General features: G+C 44.8%; 1 protein-coding gene across 5 annotated transcripts in view; it reads right to left on the reverse strand.

The window, feature by feature from the left end:
• The window catches only part of ASXL2 (ASXL transcriptional regulator 2), a 173,271-nt gene that overhangs the window by 65,021 nt on the left and 90,516 nt on the right, over window positions 1-17,734 (reverse strand). For 2 of the 5 annotated variants that reach the window (XM_077489129.1, XM_077489130.1), the window contains one exon: window positions 1,225-1,340. The exons of the other annotated variants lie outside the window; for them this stretch is intronic. In XM_077489129.1, coding sequence (XP_077345255.1) covers window positions 1,225-1,340 — 116 coding nt within the window. The remainder of the gene's footprint in view (window positions 1-1,224; window positions 1,341-17,734) is intronic. 5 annotated transcript variants of the gene reach the window in all.

The following is a 17,734-nucleotide window of genomic DNA, read 5'->3' on the forward strand; positions in this document are numbered from 1 at the left end:
TTTCGGGGCGACTTCAGGCAACTTGCATTGACTTCTATACAGAAGTCATTTTGCAAGTCGCCGCTGAAGTCGTGTGCAGGTCGCGTCTGTGAGTCGCGCTGCAAGTCGCGTCGCCCCTGTGTGAACGGGCACTAAACGTTTATGGGGAACTGTATCAAATGCTTTTGCAAAATCCAGATACACTAGGTCTACGGGCCTTCCTTTATCTAGATGGCAACTCACCTCCTCATAGAAGGTTAATAGATTGGTTTGGCAAGAAGGAATCTTCTTGAATCCATGACGATTACTGCTAATGATACAGTTTTTCATTACTAAAATCGTGCATATAGTCCCTTTATCGTCCCCTCCAAAAGCTTACATTCTATTGATGTTAGGCTAACTGGTCTGTAATTCCCAGGGATGCATTTTGGCCCTTTTTTATAAATATTGGTGCTACATTGGCTTTTCTCCAATCAGTTGGTACCATTCCAGTCAGTAGACTGTCAGTAAAAATTAGGAACAGTGGTCTGGAAATTACTTGACTGAGTTCCCTAAAGACCCTCTCGGGTGCAAGACATCTGGTCCTGGTGACTTATTAATGTTAAGTTTTTCAAGTCTATTTCTAATTCTGTCCTCTGTTAGCCACAAGGGTGCTTCCTGTGTGTCATGAGGACAAACACTGCAGTTTTGGTTACTGAAGCCCCCCTGATTCCCTCGTGAAGTAATTTCTCAGCAAAATAAAACATGGAGACATGAGGAAAGATGGGGGAGTTTGCTTTGAACATTAAAAATTAAATAGCATTTTTCATTTGTGATGCTGAGATGCAGCAAAGATCCACTTTAATTATGTGTTTGCAAAAAGTCCTTATGTAATTCTCAGATGAACAGAAACTGAGCACCTTCTGCTAAGCTGCTTGCAGCAAAATGAGTGCAACTTGACATTTACATGAGTCTCTTGAGCCACTGGCTGCAGACAACTGAACCCTTTCATTAAAAGGCCCTGTGTAGACAGTAAACTAGCTGCTACAGACAACAGAAGACTGTATGCCTGTCTTGCACTCCACACTAAGATAAGTGTCTGGAGATACATGTGACGAGACCTCACCTTCCAGCAGTTGGTAGCGCTTGTGTGACAACAGGAGGGCAGTACTCTATATTCTGTTATGGGTGAACTGTGTGGTGACAAATGAGGAGGTGATGTATATGGAGTGACACGTGAACCTCCTCACTCGTCTCCTCTGTTACCTGTTTCAGTGCCTTCTTGCTGAGCTTCTGAGATGGAGAGATGACTTTCCCCGCAGGGATGGGGGGTGATGGACAGCTGGGCTGGGGTGAAGATGGCTGGGGCACTCTAGATGTAACTACAAAGCAAATGAGAAACAAAAATATGAGTTTTGAGGATCGGAATGACAATGGCACATCTGAGATAGGACATATATGATGAAGTAGCGCTGGCTGTCTTATACTAAAGCTGGGGGTTTCCTGACCCACAATGCGTGCTATACTACACATCATTCATCCCTAAACTTAACGTGAAAACGACTCTTATGTTCAGCACATGTTCAGTGCATTTACATTTTGCAGAAGGAAATTTGTAAGTTCTGTATATAATTGTATTCTGTTTTGTCTGTATTGCACACTGCACTCACTGTGCACACGGCACTAATAATATTTTCAGTACATGTTTGCATTCTTTCGACTCCTGATTAGAATTAGCCTGCCTATGTTACGCCCTTGTCAATTGCGTCAAAATAAAGCAGAACAGATGTTTGGAAAGATGTGGAGTGTATCTTTTGTGTCGGTTCTCTACTACAGTAGTTATTATTAATTTGGAACCACTATTTAATATGAGGATTTGGAGTTGCCTATCTAAAGAATATCAGGACACAGAACAGCGAGTATTTAATTTGACAAAAATTAAACAAATAAATAAATAGGTAACACGTATCTGCTCTGTGCAGTGATAATGCACAGAATTGTCCCTTTCCTCCTCTTTTCACAGTCCCTGGCGGCGCTGTAGGCTCATCCCCTCCTTCGGGTGCCTCTGGTAGCAAGCCAGATGCTAAGGAGGCACCCGTGTACACGCTCCCAAGCCAAGCTGTATGCGTCCATAGACACACGCTTCCTCTTCACGGGAGTTTGACAGCAGCAGGTCCTCAGTGGTGTTTCCTGTAAAAGCAGGAAGTAAAGGGAGCCGTGCTGGAACAGAGACAGTGCTGGAGTGGTGACAAGAGTCAGCTAAGCGGTGGGTGTTTTTTTTTTACCTTAATGCAGAGGATGCATTATGGTAATGGTGTGTCAAATATTCTATTTTTCTGATCATTCAGTACAGGACACATGCTACTTCAGGGGCGGACTGGGCTGTGGGCAATCTTATGCCCTGTAAAAAAGCCATACTGCTTCCTCCACATACATGTCTAAATGCTTTCTGGTGAAGAGAAGAAAAAAGTCCCAGCCGGTGTCTTGACAGTGGCAGTAATAGGTGACAGTAATAGGTGGTGACAGGTATTCTTTATGGAGGGATCGGGGGGGGGGAGGGGGGTCTAAAAGACCCCAAATACCTCCTTTGCACTTTAAAGTATTTAGATCGCCAAAAACATTGATTCTAAAGTAATTTTTTTTAAATCTGCGCCATTGGAAGCTGAGTAAACCGGAAGTGGCGTTGCTTCCGTGTTTTCACATAGGAGACTCGATCGAAGACTTTTCCGGCTTCGTTACAGTCTCACTCTAGCCGGTGAAAGTGCCAGATCGTGCATCAGGTTTCCCCGTGGGACAGGACGCCCAGGAAGAGCGGCGGAAGGGGGGGGGCAACATCCCCTCCCGCTGCTGTAGGCTAACAACCGAGCGGCTTTTAGCTGCATCGGTTGTTATCACTAAAAAGCCGACCGCCCGCTTTAAAAAACAGGACCAGGGTGATGCCTGCAGCCTTCAAGCCGAGGCCGTATATGTGTGTACGGTCGGCTTGAAGCAGGCAGGGGACATTATGGTTCTGAGCATCTGGAGCCCGCTTGCTTCTATTTTCGGAATTAGGTGCAGCTGGCTAACCAGCATGTACCTCCCTATCTCATGCCTGTGCAGTGATGACACTGCGTGGTGCATTTTGATGATTGTAGGTTGCCATAACGAAGTTCCCAACCCATTGTTATGGCAACCTGTCAATCAAGAGAATCAGGCGATTCCCTTGGACTTCTGGGATCGATGACGCCGATATCCCAGGTGTCCAAGGGAGTCGTCTGAGGACGACATCGCCTAGACAGCTAGGACCAGAAGTGCAGTCGAGACATTTAAAATTAAGGTATTTAGACATAATAAAAAAATAAAAAATTATATCCGTTTAGGGCTGCACTATGGGTGGGCATGTAAATAAAAGCAACTTGAAAATGTGGGTGGAACTCTGCTTTAAGTGCAAAGTTATCACTGAAACCAGTAACAATCGAATGCAGAGGCAATTATATAAAAAGATAAATAGTAGATACATTTATACAGTCTTACAGATACAACCGGCAAACATAATGCTGATGCGGCCCATGATAAAATTGAGTTTGACACCCTGCTCTACAACAAACAAAGGCACACCGACACCTGGGTCCCTTCAACAAGGGAACAGTGACATCTGGGTCCCTGCAACAAGGGAACAGTGACAGCTGGGTCCCTGCAACAAGGACACATTGACTGCTGGGTCCCTACAACAAGGACACACTGCAGCTGGGTCCCTACAAGGGTACACTGCAGCTGGGTCCCTGCAACCAGGACACATTGAGGGCTGGGTCCCTACAACAAGGGCACATTGACAGGGGGGTCCCTACAACAAGAGCACACTGACAGCTGGGTCCCTACAACAAGGGCACACTGACAGCTGGGTCCCTACAACAAGGGCACACTGACAGCTGGGTCCCTACCACAGGGGCACATTGACAGCTGGGTTCCTACAACAAAGGCACATTGACAGCTGGGTCCGTGCGACAAGGGCACATTGACAGATGGGTCCCTACAACAAGGGCACACTGACAGCTGGGCCCCTACAACAAAGGCACATTTACAGCTGGGTCCCTACAACAAAGGCACATTTACAGCTGGGTCCCTACAACAAGGGCATACTGACAGCTGGGTCCCTACAACAAAGGTACATTGACATCTGGGTCCGTGCAACAAGGGCACATTGACAGCTGGGTCCCTGCAACAAAGGCACATTGACAGCTGGGTTCGTGCGACAAGGACAAATTGACAGCTGGTTTTCTACAACAAGATCGCACCAACAGCTGGTTTTCTACAACAAGATCGCACCAACAGCTGGTTTTCTACAACAAGATCGCACCAACAGCTGGTTTTCTACAACAAGATCGCACCAACAGCTGGTTTTCTACAACAAATGACACACTGACAGCTGTGTTCCTATAACATGCACTGAGAGACAGCTTCAAAACAAGGGCACATGGCTGGTTTGCTACAACAAGGGCACAAAGACAGCTTGGTTCCGATCACAACTGGCATACTGACACTTCGGTTGCAACAATGATGGCATACTGACAGGGGGTTCCTACAACAATGGCGAAGAATTTTAGCCATTAAACATACTATGAAGTCTTACCCAAAACAAGTCCAGGACTACGCTACTGAAATAGTCACTTCTGTTCACTACAGCGATATAAACTGTGTGTAACCTTCTCTGCTAGAATCTCAATCATTGTTTTCACGATGCCACTTAGTCAAAAAGCATTCCAAGCAAAAAAAAATAAAAAATTGCAGAACATGCCTTTAAGAAGTGCCGAGAAAGTCGTAAGAAATAAATGCCTTGTGCTTTTTCCCCCAAATGCTGTGTTTTGACATTTGCTTTCCAAGAAGTTCAGATTGGTGGTGTTTTCAGCTGGGGTCTCCGCCAGCCGCCCGGCCCAGAAACTAAAAATATATCATTGGTTCTCCTCCAAATTGCACAGTCAGCAGCCAAAAATAAACCAGCTTTTACAGCGAGCACGTAATCAGATCCAGATGTGAGAACATCACCGTCAGTCAGCAGGCTTTAGACTGAAGGGAAATTTCTTATATTACCATAGTCTAAGTCGGCTCAGTAACTTTTTGTGCTGATTCAAGCTGGGTGCGGTTACATCTCAGCATGGAACCCTATGCTTTCAGTGCCAATAAAAGGAAATACAAACTTTTAGCTAGAGAGGCATGGGCTGGGTGGGGCTGATTGTAAAATAATCCAGAAATGTAGCAGAGCTGGGTAAATCTCAGAACTGGATGGGCAGAAATACAAATCCTTTGTCAAGCAAAACAGCTCTCGCATATGCATTCCAAAAACATGTTTATATTAGGTTTGCCCCAATACCGTTTTTTTTTGGCTGAGGAGTACCAATAGTTTTGGTCAAGTATTCATGGATACGGAGTGCCAATACCTTTGTGGTGCAATTTGAGCCCATACAAAATAAATGGGCTCAAATTGCACGGCAAAGAATCACATGCAATTTGAACAGGTGATGCGATTCCTGTCTGAACCAGAACCTCAAATGCAATACTCCCAATGCAAGCGTTCCTGCACAAACGGCTGTATCTTAGATTGGGCGCTGAAATGACCAACAGCTGGAACCGACTGCAATCATGAGAGGGAAGTGTCACCAGCACACCAGGATCTCCAAAATCGGGTCCACAACTTTAATCACATAGTATCAAAAAAATAAATAAAAGCAACGTTTCGTAGCCACGCAGGACCCCTTCATCAGGCATGTGACCATCACATGCCTGATGAAGGGGTCCTGCGTGGCTCTGAAACGTTGCTTCTATTTATTTATTTATTTTTTCAAATTCTTTATTTGCAAAATAACAATACAGTAGCTGTAAACATACTTGGTTACAAAGGGCAGAACTTGCTGTATTTACAATGTCTGCATATCTCGACTTCAAGAGCATATGAAAAACAAAACATTTTACATCCCTGGGTCGAGACTACTGTATTCCCGTTCTGGGATAACAGTCTCGTGAGTATGAAGCTCCTGATGTCCCTTGTGTTGGTACTTTTGGTTCATTAGCAAGTATGGGGTGATATTTGATGTCGACTCATGAGTCAACGTTCCTTTAAAGCGATAGATAGAGAAAGAAATGTGAGGGTAAAGTACGCTAAAGAGGGGGAAAGAGATAGGGAAGGGGGAAGGGGTAGACTCCAGCAGGGAGGGTAGGCCCAGGGGGTAAGAAGAAGGATGGGGAGTAGGGGGGGGGGGATTTGCCCATCCTCCAGCCCCCCATCTGTGTCGCCACACCCGATTAGGGGTCCCTGAGCCCTCCCATTTATGTTGTCAACCTCGCATATTCCTCTGAGTAGTAGAATTCCAGCCAATAGTACCATTTTTTGAGGAACTGCTCCCTGAGGCCCCTGTCCCTGGCCACGAGGTCTTCCATAGTCTGCATTTCCGCTACTCGCTTCAACCACACAGCCACTCTCGGAGGCTCCGTCTGTTTCCAGAAAAGGGGGATGCAACTTTTTGCTGCCGTGATCAGTGTTGGGAGGATGGATCTTCTGTACGTTTTGCTTGGTATGTCATGGTGGTGTATTAAAAAGAGCTCAGGGGTCTTGGGTAGTTTCCTGTAAAAGTGAACTTTGTATAATGCGATGTATCTCTGTCCAGTATGGTGTCAGAAGCCTGCAGGACCAGAAGACGTGAAGGAGGCTGCCTGCCTCTTCTCCACATCTCCAACAGCGGTCCGAGCTCTGGGGGAACATGCCGTGTATGCGGACTGGGGTGTAGTACCAGCGTGACAAGATTTTGTATCCTGCCTCCTGTTGATTGGCACTCATCAATGTTTTGTACGTGAAGTATTCTCTCGACTTGCCTCTCAGTCAGCTGTATTCCTGGGTCCCGTTCCCATTTAACTATATAAGGAAGTGTAAATTCCTTGGGGAGTGTGACCAAGATTTGATAAGCTAGCGATATCGTGTGCCTAATCGGCTCCAGTTCTGAGCAAAGGAGCTCGAAGGGCGTAAGGTTTCTCAAAAATAGCTGTGGTTGGGGTTGCGCTCTAATAAAGTGTGCTAGTTGTATTTTCTGCCAAAAGGGAAGATCGTCCAAAAGAGGGTCTTGTATTATGTCATCTCTAGACATCCACCTGCCGCCTCTGATGAATTGGCGCAGTAGATGTCTATCCTTATCTCTTGAGAACCTGAAACCTGGTATCTGTCAATCCCGGTATAAAGTCTGGGTTCCCTATTATTGGGGTCAGTGGTGAGGGCAGAGACGCAATCGATTGCTCTCGGTAGGTTTTTTGAGCTAGTCTCAAGGTCTCGCCCATCGTAGGGTGTTTTGTCACTTGTTCTGGGAGGCCTGTCTGGCACCAGGGCAGCCCCACCATGGTTGCCCCTGTCAGGTACTGTTCTATTTTGATCCACTGCTTGATCGTCCCGTGTCGACACCAGTCAATGATCCTTGTCAGGTGGCACGCTGTGCGATATAGTGAGACATCCGGAAAAGCCATTCCCCTCAGCGCTTTTGGTAAACGCAGGATGGACTGTGCCAAGCGCGGATGCCTACCTGCCCAGGTGAACATAGTCAGTGCTCTGTTTGTTGCTCTGAGGAAGGTATTTGGGATCCTCACCGGGAGGGCTTAAAGGTGGTATAGTATTCTGGGTATAATGTTCATTTTTATTATATTACACCTCCCGAACCACGAGAACATGCCTTGTTGCCACCTCTGAAGGTCCTTTTTAATGTCTTGCAGTAGGGGAGGGAAGTTGATGGAGAAGATGTCCTCCAGTTTGTTGGGCAGCCAGATGCCCAGGTACTTAATGTAGGAACTTGCCCACTTAAAAGGAAAATCCTCTCGTAGCAAGGAGTACAAGGAGGCTGGCAGTGAAACGTTTAACGCTTCCGATTTCTGGAAGTTGACCTTAAAAAAGGACACCGCTCCATACTTCATCAATTCCGACATTAAGTTGGGCACTGAGATCAGGGGATTAGATATGAAGAAGAGCAGGTCATCAGCGAAAGCTGCTACTTTGGGAGAGAGGGAATCACTCAGTTTAATGCCGGATATGTTGGGATTATCCCTCACTGTGCGCAAGAAGGGTTCTAAAGAGAGGATGAAGATCAGTGGGGACAAGGGGCAACCCTGCCTCATACCATTGGTTATGTCAAAGGCAGAGGAGAGCCGCCCGTTGACCTTCACCTGGGCAGAAGGTTTGGAGTAGATGGCCTGGACCCAATTTAGCATTCTCTGTCCCAGTCCTATTGATGTCACAAACCCAACCTGGTCGGAGTGTACTAGTGACGGGATCCATTCTGAAAGCCTCATTGATAAAACCTTTGTGAATATCTTCAAGTCGACATTCAGAAGAGATATCGGCCTATAGTTTTGGCACAGTAGGGGGTCTTTGTCCTCCTTGGGTATTACAGAGATAAAGGCCCTCAATGAGTCCACCGGGGGGATTGCTCCTTCACCAGCCGCGTTGTAAGCAGCTAAGAAATGAGGTATTAGAATGTCGCCAAAGGTTCTGTAATACGCCAACGAGTATCCGTCTGGTCCCGGGGCTTTGCCAGTTTGCATTCTGGCTATTGCTAGGGTCACATCGTCCCCCGATAGTGGTTCCTCTAGTACCCCTAAGGCTTCTTCCGGCAATTGCGGGAGGCCCGACTTCCGGATATAGTCCCGTATTGCCCCTCTTTCTAGGGATTGCCCTCTGGCAGAGTGTTGTCATGGTAGGTTGTAGAGGGAGGTATAGTATTTGCAAAACTGGTCTGCAATCTCTTCGGTGGTGTGCACCTTAGTTCCCCCCTCCTTCCTAAGTTCTGGAATGAAGGTTTGTGCCCGTTGGGTCCTCAAGGCCCTTGTCAGCAGTTTGCCACATTTATTGCTGTGTTCATAAAAAGTGCGTCTACATTTTGCTATGACTGGTTTAGCCCTGAACAGTGCCAACGTTTTCAGTTGATTCCTTAGGCCCGTAAGGTCCTGTAGCACCTGTGTGGCCAAAGATCTATTTATTTTTTTGATACTATGTGATTAAAGTTTTGGACCTTATTTTGTAGATCCTGTGTGCTGGTAACACTTCCTTCTCCTGTCTGAATCGCACACGGTTTCCCCCACCGATGCTGTGTGACCCGAGTAAAGAAAGACAGAGGAGCCCTGTGCATCAATGGGCAATATTAAAAGTACATATCTGTAATACTGTATGTACGTTCGTGTGCGGTGACGCCAGATGCCGCCTATGCCGGGGATCGTCAGGTTGATGAGTCCCTTAGCTTAAGTAGGATGCAGGTGATGGAGTGGAACGTTCACTTGACGAGCCCTCCAATCACCTGACATCCTTCCGCCCTAGGTATTGGTCCACACTTACCCTATGGGCATACACTCACCTGTACCCTATCCACATATAAGACAGAGCCATTACCTACAAGTTGCACAACTTGCGACTCTACGGCCCCCTGAAGATGAGGATATGGGTTCTATATATGCACAATAAGTAAGTCATACTTGGATATACTCCATCTCTCCAGTGATACTTCTTTGCTGTGCTGCTTTTCAATAGCTCTTCTGATACTGCATTCGCTATGGCTTTTCCATTCTCAGTGATTTCATCTCTGAACTTGGGCTGCTCATGTTTTCTCCCTACAGACATGGCTGTCCCTTGCTGTCTATTACTGCTCCCAAGATACTTGAAAATGCCTGTTTGTGCATTTATATGCTTCTCATGTATATAGTTTATTACATTATACATTTTTCAATTATTTTGTGCTAGGGTCATCTCTTCCTTTTTTGTCAATCCTCATGAGTGCTTGCATATATGCGACACGTCACCTTTCTTTATTTTTGCATGCATTTTGTTTGGGATTTTGAAATATTGCCATATTCATTGCCAGGGGGTTATTCCCACTTTCTCATATGCAATGGGATGCTGTGGAGAGTCAAGGCCTATGAACCAGGTTGTCCTTCTATAAATATCAAAGGTAGTCATCATGTGCATATTTTTTACATTCCAATGCCTGTTCAGTCCATACTATACTGTTATTTACTGTTTACGCCTTTGCATAGCATACGCTCTTATTGATATTTTGTCATTATATCATCAGATAACATAGCCTGCTATAAATTACTCCCTGAAGAAGCAACTAAATGGGTATTCCGAAACATGTTGGGATTTCCTATATAAACATACACACCCTGGCCTCCCACCGTGAGATCAACTGTCTTAGGATATAGATGCTTTTACCACATCATGACTATCATTCTTTGCTTTTAGTAATGAACTGTGTTATTTCTGTTATTTTTGTTCTACTGTAGATTGCTACAAAAATAAATTGTGTACTTTATACGCCTTTTACCTATTTTCTGGCTCCTACCCCTTGCCCATAAAATCCCAGGGGCACCTTCTTTGTCTTTTTCTATATATTTGGGATGTGGCATTGGGTTACCAATACATAATTCTCAGGTGGTTTTCTCTATAAAAATTTTCTTCAAAATTGGGTAGCAAATACCCCCTCCACCAGCCAACCTATTAGTCCTTACATCCAGTACAGGCTCTCAGTATGGTAGATTATCAGGAACAGGCATGGGATGACTTTGTGACCAACCTCCAAAAGGAGTATCGTCAAAAGGAAACCCATAAATCTGAATTGTCTTTTCTATTCGTTGGTTTAACCAAATGGCTAGAGAAGAAATCACTCATGTACTGGCATAGTAAAACATTTGAGAAGTACATCAAAGAGGACCTTAACCCATTGGGACTTTGTATACAAATTTCATCCTCATTTGAGGATATTGACCCAACCTTTAAAAGTGCCTGGTAGAATAATCTCAAATTATGTTCCAACAAAATGTTGAATCTTCTAATTAATACCATCTAAAAAGGAAAATACAATTCTAAGAGACGAGCAAGCTCTCCAAGAAGGAAGAGCTTACAAATGGCATCAAAGGTCCAATGAAAGGGGTGCCCAGAGGGGCTCAACACAACCATCGGTACAATCAGACATATCTGCTATCTCTCTGTATCTTCTAATCTCTCGCTCCTCTTCCAAACAAACTAGACGCACCAGACAACCAAAACCACGTCGATATGGTGACCCACTAAACAATCCTCCGAGCATGGCACTCGCTCTACTTCTGGCAACACTGGAACTATGTCAACATTGGCACGAGGTGATATACTGTGCCCACAGCTTATGGTGCCCATAGGTGTTGGGTCTAATGCTTATTATCCCTTTTCTACACGAGATCCCCAACATCTTTTTTCCAAAAAAACAGGGGAACCCTCCTGTCCCCCTGGTTCAAACACCAATATAGGCACACACGATTTACCCTTACCCCAATTCAATGTAGTCAATCTGTCCTCCTACTCCCTCACATTAGATTAAATTAATGTCCTGTCCAAGGGACTTACCTTTTGTCCAGATCACAAATTGGATAAGTTTGAGGTCATTAAAGACCTTCACCTTTATACACGCAAGCTTCTACTAAGAAGCATGTATGATAAAAACCAAGCAGGGCTAGAGGCACCTCGCACCTCGAGTGAACACCAAGCCTTGGCAAACCTCATTGCTTTGCCGGAGGAAAATGACTCAAGAGATTTAATCAATAGCATTGATATTGAATATTAAATCAAGTAGATGACCCACCTATGGGCACTGCCACCACATATGATAAACCATCATTAAAGAGAAAAAATTGGACATGTACCCAGCTCCCAGTTTCAACCATGGCATTGCCACTTTCTTAAGAATAACCTGTCATGAAATTAGATCCTTGGATACTTCATCTAAAATATCCAAGTAACCTTACCCCAAATGAAAAGCTGGCCCTAAAAACATTGTCCAAGAATCATACAATAACTATCAAACCTTCTAGAAAAGGAGGAAACATTGTCCTTATGGGGGGGCTGTCAATAGATGAGAACTATGAACAGTGGTGGTGGTGGGGAAGACGAGGTAAAAGCTGTGAACAGTGGGGGGGTGGGCTATGACGAGGTGAGTTGGGGGGGGGGCTGTGATGAAGTGAAAGCTGTAAACAGTTGGGGGTGGGGGGGGGGGGCTGTGAAGAGCGGGGGAGCTTGCAGATGAAGGAGTGGATCCTAAACAGTAAGGAGTGGGACAAATTTAGATTAGGAGGGGGATTTTAGTCTTGCCTCGGGCAGCTCAAAGCCAAAATACACCACTGGGTATCGGAGCATTTGCACGAGTATGAGTACTTGTGAAAATACTCGGTATCGGCACTGATACCGGTATTGGTACAACCCTAGTTTATATGTCTGAAATTCAGTTATAAATGTGTTTTTTTTTAATGCAAGCAGTGCAAATAACTGAATCTGAGGTAATTAGATGTACTGCATTAAAATATATGAGGAGAGAGCAGAGTGGTAGACAGATGAGCCCTTGTATTGCCTGGTCACAGATGAAGAAGACATGTGTAACTGTACTGCTGCAAAGGAAAATCAGGTATCTTAGTCCAGCCAGACAGGGCTATGCTATGTAACAGAGCTGTGTAAATTTCAGGAGTGGATAGACGGAAATACAAATCCATTGGCAGGTTAAAACAATACTCTGTTCATTTCGGTTTTTATATGGGGGTGTTAAGCTTTAATGTGTATGCCCTCGTCAAACGTTATGAAACCCACAGAGAACATACTGAGGACTCATCACTTCCTGAGTAAAGAGTATAAACATATTCAATATGTAGAAATGACCCGCAGTGCACCAGTGACAGCTCAAAGCATACAGGAAGCACCTGCACTACCCCAGAATCACCGCTCACAACACCTGCTGTCGGGGAGGCCAGCAGAGTTTCCACATATGGTCGGTCTTGTCAAGTGAAAATATAACGGTTTTCTAAGTAATTTCCTTCTTCTGTATTATTGTTGGTATAAAAATGTGTTAAAAAAGTTTATGCACATATATACAGTATATGATTTAGTCAAAAGTAGGTGAATGATGTGGTGCCCTCAGTGCCACCTGGGAAACATGACGTGCAGTGCCATTAGGTAAGTAGGAGTGGGGTGGGCCTAGCGGCGCCTGCACCCAGCAGAGCGGACAGCTGTCACAGGCAACATGGCGGCACCGGACCTGTGCAGCGGCTGCAGAGAGGAGGATCCCAGCGGCTCAACACTGGATCCACTGGCTAGACGAGTATGCTTATTGTGCAGAAGATGGTAAACGGGGAGAAAAAAAAACAGGGGAGGGAACAGGCTAGAGTTCCTCTTTAATGATTCTTACTCTAAATCAGGGATATGCAATTAGTGGACCTCCAGTTGTTACAAAACTACAAGTCCCATCATGCCTCTGGGTTTCATGCTTGTAGCTGTCAGAGTCTTGCTATGCCTCATGGGACTTGTAGTTGTGCAACAGCTGGAGGTCCAATAATAGCATATCCCTGCTCTAAATGGTCTAAGGCTGTTAGTGGTGTACTCCAAGGTTCAGTGTTGGGACCATAGGCGTGCGCAGGGGGTGTGCCAGGTGTGCCTAAGCACACCCTAATCACCCCGTGTGTCGCAATTTCCCCTGCTGCTAGTTCACCAAAGCCCCTAAACAGGGCTCCTAAAAAAAAAAATAATAATAATAATAATAAAAAAAAAAAACAGTAAAAAATAAATTAATAAATAAAAATAAAAACCTACTGACACCATCCACTGCCCTACTGAAACCAACCTCTGCCCTACTGACAAGTCCCCTTCTCTACGAACACTGTCCATGTTTTATTACATTTGAGGTGCACACCCTAATGCAATAGGCTGCGCACACCTATGGTTGGGACCCTTACTTTTCAAATCCATTATATAGAACTTGGGGTTAAATAGAAACATTTCTGTGTTTCTAGATGACACCAAGCTATAGTGAAATAAAGACCCTAACAAGATGTCTCCAACCTTACAAAAAGACCTCAGTGCACTATTTAAGTGGGCAACCAAATGATAAAAGAGCGATTAACAGAGGATATGACCACTGCCACACATAAACACATAAAAGGTCCATATAGCGAACTATAGTGGAAAAGGGGTTCACCATATATTCTTAATCCAGGGAATATAGAATTTCCTTGGGGATCAGAAAGTAAGTCATTTTTTCCTGTTGAGCCATGCTTTATAACACCTTTTTTCCTTCCTCTGCATCAGGGGTATCCAAACTTTCTAAGAAAAGGGCCAGTTTACTGTCCTTCAAGCTTTAGGGGGGGCAGAGTGTGGCCAGTGGGAGAAGAAAATGTCCTGGCATCAGTGGGAGTAAACAATGCCCAATCATTGGTATTAGGGGGAGTAATAGTGCCCCATTATTGGTATAAATTGGAGAAATAGTGCTCCATCATTGGTTTCAGTGGGGGGGGGGGGAATAGTACCTCATCACTGGTGTCGGTGGAAGGAATAGTGCCCCATCATTGGCATCAGTGGGAGGAATAACGCTCCATCATTGGCATCAGTGGGAGGAATAGTCTCCCATCGTTGGGTGTCAGTAGGAGGAATAGTGCCCACTCATTGGTGTCAGTCGAAGGAATAGTGTCCCATTGTTGGAGTCACTGGGAGGAATAGTACCTAATTATTGTCTCCAATGGGAGCAATAGCACTCCATCATTGGTTTTAATGGGTGGTATAGTGCCCCTTCGTTGGCAGTCAGTAGGAAGAATAGTGCTCCATCATGGGCATCAGTGGGAGGAATAGTTCTCCTTTATTGGTTTCACTGGGTGTAATAGTGCCCCATTATTAGTGTCAGTGGAAGGAATAGTGCTAGTGTTAAATCCTCCGCTCTTGTTGTTTTAACTTTGTATAGTAAAATATATTTTTTTCTGCCAGTAAATACCTTATACACCCCACTTCCTGTTTCTTGCCTGGAAAAAAGCCTAGGCTTATGACATCATGCACAGCTGAGAGTTTGCAAGGAAGGGGGGAGGGGGGGGGAGTCATAAGAGGGCCAATGAGAGCTGCAGGGCTGCAGAGCTGGAGGTGTGCCTCTGTGTGTCTGTAAATCCAGGAAGTGAACAGGCAGCAGCTTCAGCTGCCCACAGTTAAAATGGCTGCAGCCAGATTCAGTGGAGGGAGATTTCTGCAGCATTTTTGGCAAATACAGAATCACAGTATATATAAAATAATATGCAAAGCGGTTGGAGCTTCAGAATGGCAAAGATGTTTTTATTACAAATGATGTGAGCAGACTGCAGTTCCTCTTTAAAAATAAAAAAATGTCTGAGTTTTTAGAACACAACCCAGAAGGAAGACCAGGAGAAGATCGAATGCCAACACTGGCAGCACTGTGGGGGGGAAAGCCTGAATGTGCTAATTTTCTCTGCATACTAGCACATTAGGGCTAATGGTGTGTACACACGAGCAGAATGTCCGACAGAAAAAGTTAGACGGAAGCTTTTCATCATATATTCCGATTGTGTGTATGCCTCATCAGACTTTTTTTATTTATTTTTTTACGAAAATTCTGACGGAACATGTTTTAAATATTTCCGACGGAACCAATTCCTATCAGGAAAACCCGCTCATCTGTATGCTGTTCCGATGGACCAAAGACGACGCGTGTTCTGAAGCAAGTACGAGACGGAAGCTATTGGCTACTGGCTATTGAACTTCCTTTTTCTAGTCCCGTTTTACGTGTTGTACGTCACCACATCAGCCTTCGGAGTTTATTCCGATGGCAAAACCGGTCGTGTGTACACGGCATAAAAGTTCCAGGTGCCATTTTGTATTTACTTTGTTATTTCATTCGGAAGCTTTTCATTGTATATTCCGATCGTGTGTATGCCTCAGACTTTTTTTTATGAAAATTCTGACAGACCTAGAAATAGAACATGTTTTAAATATTTCCGATAGAACCAATTCCTATCAGGAAAACCGCTCGTCTGTATGCTGTTCCGACGGACCAAAAACTACGCATGCTCTGAAGCAAGTATGAGACGGAAGCTATTGGCTACTGGCTATTGAACTTCCTTTTTCTAATCCCGTCGAAAACGCGTTGTACGTCACCGCGTTCTTAACGGACTTTGGTGTGATCGTGTGTATGCACAACAGTTTCAGTGGAACTCTGTCAGAAAAACCTTCAGAGTTTATTCCGATGTGAAAACCGGTCGTGTGTATGCGGCATAAAAGTTCCGGGGCACCATTTGGTATTTATTTAGTTATTTCATTATGCTTTAAGGGCTAAGTCTCAATTCAGTGAGAAAAGTAGGCAAGACTGTGACACCCACCCACTATCTGGAAGCCAGTGACAACCATCTCAGACATCCTTCCCGTGGACCAGAACCCCTGTGCCCCTCTTCCCTCCACATTCCAAATGCACAAATCTGTAGAAATAATTGAGGTCTATGGAAAGTCTCCAAAAGGGAACACACCTACATGTCCTATCATGGTCAATGAAAAACCATTCTACAATGCAACAGGCAATATACTAAACAAGAAGAGGGGAAATACTCCGCTAAACCCAAAATCAGTACAAAAGCTGCCAACACTCAAACAAAGTCAAGCAAATATGTGTAACAATAAGTGTAGCGCTTAAAATTATTACCATATGCATGAACACACAATGGTTAAAAAGAGAAAAATGAATCCAGAATCCAGGGCCTCCTCATAGGTGATATCCATTGTACAATTCCAGCTTATGCGGACGACCTACTGTTTTCCCTAACCAACCCCTTGATCTCATTACCAAATCTTCTGAAAGAATTTGACCTATATGGTAAATTGTCAAACCTAAAAATAAATTTTTCAAAAATCGACAGGATGGGGATTGCTATTGCTCCACAAATTATGCATTCGATGCAAACCCAGTTGCGCTTTAAATGGACGTCGGTAGCTCTGAAATATTTGGGAACACTTATTCCAATAGCCATTAAACGCACGTTTGAGCTGAACTTCCCTCCCATTCTGATTGAGGTCCGCTCTCTCTTAGAGAGGTGGGGCAGAGGGCTTCACTCCTGGTTTGGTAGGTGTAACCTCATCAAAATGTGTATTTTACCAAAACTCCTATACCTGCTTCAGGCCCTGCCTATCCACATACCTCACTCATTTTTCAAACAAGTGCATGCCCTTTTCACTCGATTCATTTGGGTAAATAAGAAACCCTGCTTGAGTAGGTCCCAAATCTCACTCCCTAAACATCAGGGAGGCTTGGCGGTGCCGGACGTTAAACAATACTTTCAGGCCACTCAGGTCCCATTCTGGACTGGAGACGCAACATGACAACAAAATTCTGGGTACAAATAGAACAAGCGCAGACAGACGTCCCGCTTAAGGGAGCGCTGTGGTGCTACGACTCGCTTCCCTTGGAACTGAAAATGCACCCTCACTTGGGTGCTACCCTAAGGCATAGTGCGCACACGACCTCCCAATCGTCCCTCACCTCAAATATCTCTCCTCTATATCCAGTCTTAGGAAACCCAAATTTTACACCAGGGCTACGACCTTCTCAATTTGCAACATCTGAGAGATTAGGTGCGGACCATGAAGCGCAGTTTGTATTGGCGGGACGTTGGCCTACCATACCGGAACTGACTGAAGAGACGGGTAATTTCTGCTTTCCCTTCTGGAAAGCAGTGCAGTTGCACCACTTCCTCCACTCGATACCCAACCCTCAAGACTTTTCTCGCCAGCTAACGGCTTTCGAGGAGCTCTGTTCAGGGACGGAACCTCTAACGAGAACCTTTTCCAAGATGGACACACTACTCAACTCATCCCCTACACAACCCAATCTTCTATGCCTAGAGAGATGGGAGAGAGAGCTTGACTGTAAATTCTCAGAGGCACAAACGCAGAACATTATCACTTGTGCTACTAAAACCTCACTATGCACCAAAGTACAGG

The sequence above is a fragment of the Lithobates pipiens genome, unplaced genomic scaffold (assembly GCF_037356315.1).
Source record: "Lithobates pipiens isolate NorthernLeopardFrog02 unplaced genomic scaffold, aLitPip1_a1.2 Scaffold_18, whole genome shotgun sequence".
Lineage (NCBI taxonomy): Eukaryota > Metazoa > Chordata > Amphibia > Anura > Ranidae > Lithobates > Lithobates pipiens.